This window comes from Hyperoodon ampullatus (genome assembly GCF_949752795.1).
Source record: "Hyperoodon ampullatus genome assembly, chromosome: 10".
In the NCBI taxonomy this organism is placed as follows: Eukaryota; Metazoa; Chordata; class Mammalia; order Artiodactyla; family Ziphiidae; genus Hyperoodon; species Hyperoodon ampullatus.
The window spans coordinates 70,849,545-70,858,073 of NC_136923.1; the positions used below are offsets into that span (position 1 = coordinate 70,849,545).

General features: G+C 45.9%; 1 protein-coding gene across 2 annotated transcripts; it reads right to left on the reverse strand.

The window, feature by feature from the left end:
• Positions 1 to 1,482: 1,482 nt before the first annotated feature.
• Positions 1,483 to 7,267, reverse strand: SAYSD1 (SAYSVFN motif domain containing 1; the record flags this gene model as incomplete). Of its 2 annotated transcripts, none has more annotated exons than XM_079713781.1 (2): positions 1,483 to 1,800; positions 7,061 to 7,267. In XM_079713781.1, the coding sequence occupies 2 exons, from the start codon at positions 7,265 to 7,267 to the stop codon at positions 1,483 to 1,485; spliced, it is 525 nt and encodes a 174-aa protein (XP_079569907.1). The 2 variants fall into 2 exon arrangements, with proteins under 2 accessions (XP_079569907.1, XP_079569906.1); XM_079713780.1 differs by having other exon boundaries at positions 1,483 to 1,833.
• Positions 7,268 to 8,529: the final 1,262 nt, after the last annotated feature.

The window sequence follows — 8,529 nt, forward strand, 5'->3', positions numbered from 1 at the left end:
AGACATATGCACCCCAGTGTTCACTGCTGTGCTACTTACAATAGCCAGGTCATGGAAGCAACCTAAATACCCATCCACAGACAAATGGATAAAGAAGATGTGGTACATATATACAATGGAATATTACTCAGCCATAAAAGGGAACGAAATTGGGTCATTTGTAGAGACGTGGATGAATCTAGAGACTGTCATACAGAGTGAAGTAAGTCAGAAAGAGAAAAACAAATATCGTATATTAACGCATATATGTGGAACCTAGAAAAATGGTACAGATGAACTGGTTTGCAGGGCAGAAACTTAGACAAAGATGTAGAGAACAAACGTATGGACACCAAGGGGGGAAAGCGGCAGGGAGCGGTGGTGGTGCTGTGATGAATTGGGAGATTGGGATTGACATATATACACTAATATGTATAAAATGGATAACTAATAAGAACCTGCTGTATAAAAAAATAAAATACAATTCAAAAAAAACGAAAAAAAAAAACCCACCATAACAAAAAGATACACACACACCACACCCTTCTTCACTGCAGCACTATTTACAATAGCCAAGACATGGAAGCAACCTAATTGTCCCTCAACAGAGGAATGGATAAAGAAGATGTGATATATATACACACAATGGAATACTACTCAGCCACAAAAAAAGAATGAAATAATGCCATTTGCAGCAACATGGATGGATGGACCTAGAGATTATCATACTAAGTGAAGTAAGTCAGAAAGAGAAAGACAAATACCATATGCTATCACTTATATGTGGAATCTAAAAAATGATAAATGAACTTATTTGCAAAACAGAAACAGACTCACAGATGTAGAAAACAAATTTATGGGGAAAGGTCGGGGGGAGGGATAAATTAGGAATTTGGAATTAGCAGATACATACTACTATACATACTACATACTACTATATATAAAATAAACAACAAGGACCTACTGTGTAGTACAGGGAACTATACACAATATTTTATAATAACCTATATGGGAAACGAATCTGAAGAAGAATATATATCTGAAACATTTTGCTGAACACCTGAAACTAACACAACATTATAAATCAACTATACTTCAATGAAAAATAAATTAATTAAAAAAAGATTTAAAGAGAATATTTACTTTATACAGTCTTGATGTACCAAACGATTACTTCAAACAGCTGGGTATTTTAAACAGTTATCTCCCCAATGCCCTCTTAATGCTCTAAAAATCACCTCTCTCAAATAAAGAGACAAACAGGTCTCCTTTCTTAAGCGTGTAATTTTTATAAATTGCATCAGACCCACAGTGAGTGTCTTCCTGGGAGTTTCACCAAAACCAAAAAGAAGTTCTGATATAAAACTGGAGCAGAAGATCGGGGAAAGAGTGTGGAATTGCGGGGTCACAGAACTGACCCACAAGCTGTCCTTAGTCAAACCCACAAGTCGGTGTCCCAGGGGTGAAAGGACCTTGGGAGGCCAGCCGACAGCAGGGCTGGTCCTATCTCCCCTGCAGGGGTCGCAAGTGCAGCTCGCGCTCCAGCTGCTCTGCAGTCAGGGTACCCTGGATGGCCTCACAGCCTGGGTTGAACACGGAGTACGCGCTCTTCTCCCCCTCCGTCTTCTCCTCGGGGCCTCGTGTCCCCACATACATCCAGTAGAAGAGAGACAGGACAAAATAGACCAGGCCAAATTCCAGTTGCACAAACAGTCCCAGCAGGACCAACCAGAGGAGCACCTTCAAGAAGGTGATGTTGGTCAGGAGAGACTGGTCCTGCGGGGGCGGGGCTGGCGGAGGCTCGGCTGGATTCCCCGGTGGCTGTGACGCACGGCCCCCAGGCCGAGCCGCTCCCTAGGACACACACAAACAAACCAAAGTGAGAATAATGGGCAGTGGGGCCGGGAGGATCAAAACCGATCTGGAGAGACAGCTGTCCTTGCTCGGGAAAGGCTTCCGGCTCATCTGTGTCTATTTTCTTGCCCTGCTCTCTAAGACAACCATCTCCAAAGAGCTCCTATGCATTCTGCTCCAACAGAATCAAAACTGATCAGTGAGATGAGACCCGATTAAATCCTTACAGCGTTCAGAGGGATTCCCATCTGAGGCAGACATTTCCTCAGATTAATCTGTTGCTAACAGGAGCTAATTTGTGCCTGGTACAGAGACTCCCCTGTAATTGATAAGGCAGTGACCACATGCTTCCCACACAGAATCAATATATGTTTGCTGATTTGTCTAGAGGAGCTAAAATTTTGTTGAGTGACATGATTCTAAAATGAAGACTACACCAGAAACAGGAAACAAATATCCCTTCCACACATTAAAAAGAAAGTCACTGTTATAGCCACAACCTTTCCATCCCCTGTGACCATCCTACACACCCCCAGGATCTCCTAACTGGACTCCCTACCTCCTAACTCTTCCCTCCCCAAACCGTCCTATGTACAGCTGCTAAATGGATCTGCTAAAACACCCATCAACCCCCTGCTCACAAACCTCTGACAAATTTTTATTGCCTTCGGGTTAAAATTTAAACTCCTTGGGCTGGAATCCAAGGCCTTGCATTCACTCAAAAGACAGAAATGCCAGTACACAGGCCCCTGCGCTGTGTGCTCATGGGAGACACAGGTATTTAAGGAGCTTTAGGGTGCTTGATCTCCAGTCCAGTATTTTCCAAACTTTTTTGGGTATGACCCACAATAAGAAATACATTTTGTACTGCAACCCCACACCATATATATCAGGGGGAAAAAAAGGTCACAAATCAACAAATACCTTCCTTACATATGAAGCTTTGATTTTCTATTCTATTTTTTTAAGTTTAGTTTTAACAGAGGACTAGATCCTCTAAATTGATTTCACCACCCACTAATGAGTCATGACTTGCAGTTTGTAAAACAGTGGTCTAAAAATTTTCTGAACAACATGATCCACAATTTATTGCTCTATAAGTGAACTCTCTACTCCAGTTCAACTGGTCTTATGACCCAAAGACATTGCCCCTTTGTGGCCAGGAATAGCCTCTGCTTCCTCTCCATTCCTCAGCAACTTGCTTCCTCCAGGCAAGCATGACTGGTGAACTGTATATGCCCCGACCTCCTGGGCCATCAAGGAGAATATCCCTTCTGCCACCTAGAGCTCTGACTGGCCGTTTCTCACTGAGCACCAAACTATTTGTCATTCAAGTGTCTTTTAATATAGGTCACATGTGTCCCTAGATTGTTGCACGAGGCCCCAAGCTACCATTTATTATCTTTTATGTCTCCAGAGCCAAACACAGTACCCCACACATAAGTTCTCAATACATAGCAGACTTTTAGTTCATTTATTCAATTATATCTCTTATTCTTCACGTGGCAATTTAAAAGGGACCACAAATATTATTTGGTCTCAATTAAAAATACAGGTCATCTGATTTATGTTGCTTCAGAAATTCTATATTGTTAAACCCTTGATTTTTAGTATCAATATTGTAATTATTACCTTTTCAATTAGATTGGAAAGGTTCTTAACATATAATCAACAACCCCCCCACACACACAAACACACACATTTATTAAACAAATAAATGTCCCTTTCAGATTTAACCAGTGTGCACAATAGGGAAATCACTGAAGGTCTTAGCAGGGAACTAATACAATCTGATTAATATTTAAGACTATTCTGGCTGCCAGGCAGAAAATGGGCTACAAGAGTAGAAGAAAGGAAATTGTTAGTAGCTCATGCAGGAGGCCCAGCAAGACAGAATCAGGCAGAGATTCGGGTGATGACATGGAAAACGGAGAGAAATGATGGATACAGAATACATCTTAATTGTGTATGACTTGAAACTCACAGTAGACTGAATTTATTTTATTATTGAAGGAGTATAACAAGAATAATGCTATGGTCACCATTTACTGAGTGCCTTCAAGATGCCTGATCTGTAATCCAGCAAGCAGGTCACACGGCTGGTGACAGGCAGAGATGAGTTTGGTCTAGCATCCTAGGATGATCTCCCTCCAAAGCCCTTTTTACTTAATTAGGGCCTTTATGGGGGGTGGTAAGGGGAAGGGTTAGAGAGCTAGGAGATGAGGTGTGGTAGGGGGTTACATGAACTGGCAAAGGGAACAAACAAAGAGGGGAGATAGGAAATTCCTCTGCCTCGTTTGGCATCTGTTTTAGAACCAGTGTGCCTTCTGCTGTAAAAGCTGTGTGTGGAAGCGTTTGTGGTCACCACAGTCACCACAGCACATATGGTGCAGTTTAGGGAAGGGAATTCCGTTCCTTGAATACCAAGCTGCTTCCCACCTCCGGGCCTTTGCACTTGTGGTCCCCTCTGAGAGGAAAGCCCCTTCCCCTCACACCACCTGGCTGGCTCCCTCTTCTACAGACCTCAGTAAAAATGTCACCACATGGACCCTTCGCCTGTCCCAGGTTTCTGCAAAAGTGCCTCCTTCTTATGAAAATGGTGAGGTCACCTCCTCAGTGAGTCCTCCCTGCCCACCCAATTTAAAGTGGCACTCTGCATCCCTCATCCCCGATTCACTATCACAGCACCCTGGGTCCCCCCCACCTTTTTGTAGCATTCATCATTCTGTTCTTTCAACTCAAAGGCAAGTTCTGTGAGAGCAGGGCTTTGTCTTTATCACACTGTCTCCTGGGATACAGGAAAGCAGCTGGAACATAGTGGGCACATGATAGGATTATACTGAATCAACGAATGCTGATGGGGGAAAGGGAAAAGTTAAAAGATAACTCCTGGATTTGAGGGGGTGAAGGCTGTGCTTGGCCAGGTGATGCCAAAGAAGGAGAGCATTTGAGCGGTGGGCCAACCTGAGCCAAGGCTTGGAGGGGAGGAATTGTAGGATGACTGTGGGCAATGGACCTTGGGGCTAGATGGTGCACTGGGGGCCTGGGAGGAAGACGGTGGGGGGGCGGGTAGGCAGGATTTTTTAAAAGTTACAGGCATTTCTGTCCTAATGTGGTAGAGACTTGTCACAGAAAGAAATATTTTATTTTAGTGGACTGCTTTTCCCCAAGCTAAATTCGAGAGTGAGGGAAGGAGGAGGTGGATGCTTTCTTGTCAATGGCCAGCAAAAAGAAGCAATTAGAAACAGAAGGTTAAAGAAATCTCTGACAAGCCACTGTGTGCCACCTAAATTATTAGGTAGAGATAGATGATAAATCAGGGGAGAAAAAAAGCAGTTTAATGAGAATTTCACACCAGAACAAACCCAGGAATGGTAGCCGAGTCAATGAAAATGAGCTTCCAAGTTCCTCATGAAAAACAGAGTAATTAATAAGAAGCACTGGAGGTCCAGCATTTCCTCTCATCCCTTTGTCAGGCCATCAGCTTTTGGGTTTTTAATAATGAAAACTTTCTCCAAGTTCAGCTTCTCTGGATCCAACTCAATGATCTCATATTCCTTTGGAAATGAGACACACAGTCAAAAACTCATTGTGTGGACTAGATACTATTTTGTAACTGGGAGAGGAAAAGAGGTAGAGGAAATGGATTCTAAAATCCTAACCAGGGACTTCCCTGGTGGCGCAGTGGTTAAGAATCTGCCTGCCAATGCGGGGGACACGGGTTCGAGCCCTGGTTCGGGAATATCTCACATACCACGGAGCAACTAAGCCCGTGCGTCACAGCTGCTGAGCCTGTGCTTGAGAGCCTGCAAGCCACAACTACTGAGCCCACGTGCCTAGAGCCCGTGCTCCACAACGGGAGAAGCCACCGCCAAGGAGAAGCCAAGAAGAGTAGCCCCTGTTCGCCCCAACAGGGGAAAGCCCATGTGCAGCAACGAAGACCCAACACAGCCAAAAATAAAATAAATAAATTTATTTAAAAATAAATTTAAAAAACCTAAGCAATTGTGCTCAGTGAGTTCTAATCAACAATAAAGTCAGCCTGAGACAAACTGCATGCAAGGAAATGGATTGTTTGAAACCTGCTGCACTCTCTTTCTGCAAGTCAGTTGGAACCCTGCGTGTCATGGAGAATAATATCTAATCCAAACTGAGTAACAGTAAACTCTCCTTGACTACAAAAAAAAAAAAAAAAAAAAAAAAAATTCCTTAAAACCAGATGTGGTCCAATGATAGATGAACTGAAGTAATTTTAAGAGGAGTAAGGTACATTTAATTTTCAAAAGGAATTTTTGGCTGTTACTGCACTTGGGAGGGACAGAGGCCAGGTCACAGATTGACTCACAGCACAGATATCCCCTTGATGTTTTGTCCTGTATTCCCACAAAGATGCTCCAATCTCACACTCAAGTCATCACCTTGCCACCTTACTCATGAGTGAAAACGAAGATACTGAGACGTGAATAGGAAATTACCAAAGACTCACAGGGTGAAAAGGATATCATACTAATCTATATATTGTCTTCGCCTTGAACATTCATTGTTAAACTTGAATAGGGCCTGCTAGTTCAATAGTGAGACAAAGGTACATGCCACCACGGGCAGTTACAGTTACCACACTTTTGCGAATTTTGTATTCAAATGCCATTTCTAAAGCGCAGGCTATTTGGGTGACTGGCTGCATGTGGCCCAGATGCGAAATCAAATGAAACTTTAATTACTGCCACTTTTTATCAGAATCCAATTAGACCTTTTACCCTCCATTTAGCAGAGGGCTGTGACTCAACACCGCTGTGGAGAGGTTTCCCAAAGCCACCGGGGGCACAACGATAACTCAACTCGCTGTGAATAACACAAGGTCAGAGGTCCTTTCTAACAGGATCCTAGACCCTCGCTTCAAGCCTGGAGTCGGAGCTGCGTGGGTCGCGGGCTGGAAGGAAAATGTGGAAGCCACTCATCAGGGCCCATGCGAGAGGCTGGAGACGCGAGAGCCCGCCCCCGAGCTGGCGGGAGGCGCCAGCAGGCCCGCCCCGCCACCGAAGGCCCGGCTGGAAAGCTGTGGAGGGAGCCCGGCTGGCTGGCCGGGCCGCTCCTTGACGCGGCGAGGTGGGGGGCTGGGGGGTTGCCACCACGTGGTGGCGGGGCGGGGCCTCGGCGGAGCTGCCCGAGAGAGCAAGTCGGCGGCTCAGAAGCCAGGTACCCGGGGGTGAGGCCTCGTTCCTCTCACCTGAGCGAGGCTGGGCTGGGGGTGGGCACTCGCGGGCCTCAGTTTCCACAACAGGAACCGTTTTAGCCAGCCTGGAGCTGCTTTTGGAGTCGCAGCTGCTTCCGCCTTCTCTCCCGAGGTTTGTGCACGCTGCCTCGAAGTGCTGGGTTCGGCCGCCAGCCCGGCTCGCTTGCGAGCCTCCCGGAACTCAGCTAATCGCTTCTCCATAGCGCGAACCCCGTTTCCCGCGCTCCCGAGAACGCGCGCGCGCCCGCTCGCAGGGGCACCTGTCCCCGCCTACCCGGCTCAAGGCTGCGGTGCGCCTGCGTAGCGGCGGCTGTATGCTGCGCGTGCGCGTTGTGGGCCTGCGGGCCCACGCCGGGCGTTCGCCGTTTGTGACGTTCAGTGAGCCGAGTGTACAACTAGTTGTTCCCTTCAAACGCGTGGACGCGGTGTTCACGTTCTCAAACTATGTGGTTAAGAATCTAAAGCATAGGGCTTCCCTGGTGGCGCAGTGGTAGAGAGTCCGCCTGCCGATGCAGGGGACACGGGTTCGTGCCCCAGTCCAGAAAGATCCCACATGCCGCAGAGCGGCTAGGCCCTTGAGCCATGGCCGCTGAGCCTGCGCGTCCGGAGCCTGCGCTCCGCAACGGGAGAGGCCACAACAGTGAGAGGCCTGTGTACCGCAAAAAAAAAAAAAAAAGAATCTAAAGCATAAAGGCTGCCATACTGTTCCTCTGTCTTGCCCCGGGCTAAGCTCTAACGTGCTCCATCTCACTTCAGGGATCTGCTCCCTAACAGGTGGAGTATCCTCTAGCAGTTGAGCAGGGCATTGAAGAAGGCCCGTTTTTCCTTTAGGCGGTTTGCCAGTCTTAGCACTTTGGAGGGTGGCTTTTTCACTGATCATACGGCAGGCAGTCTATGCAGACCTCTCACTGGTCTGCCGCGCTGGAAACTACCTGTTGATGTGTCTAGATAGGCCAGAAACTTAAAACAAATCTTTTATTGGGGTGCAACTTAAAATACACAAATGTGAAGTGTTTGGCTTAGTAGATCTGTATTAGGTGTATACCTATATAACTATTACCCAGATACAGAACGTTTCTAGTACCCTGAGGACTCCCTTGTGTTCTCTCCCAATCACTACTCACCCAAAAGGTCACAGTTCGGGTCAGGAACTGTTAGATTTTTAAAGCTCTAAGCATCTAGCCAAGTGCCACTCACTTAATTGAGGCTCAAATATTTCTTCGATCTTGCTGAGTGTGAGTCAAGAAATCAGATGACCTAGAATGGAGCCTTTCATTCACTTAGCAAATATTTATTGAGAGCCCTCTACGTGTCAAGTATCATACCAGGGATGCTGGGGTGAAGTAAACAAACCCTTGTTTTCGTAGTGCTTAGCATTCTAAATGGGAAGACTAGTGCATAATTACATATTTATATTTAATGTAATGTCAGGTACTGATTAGTGCTGTGAAGAAAAGTAAAGT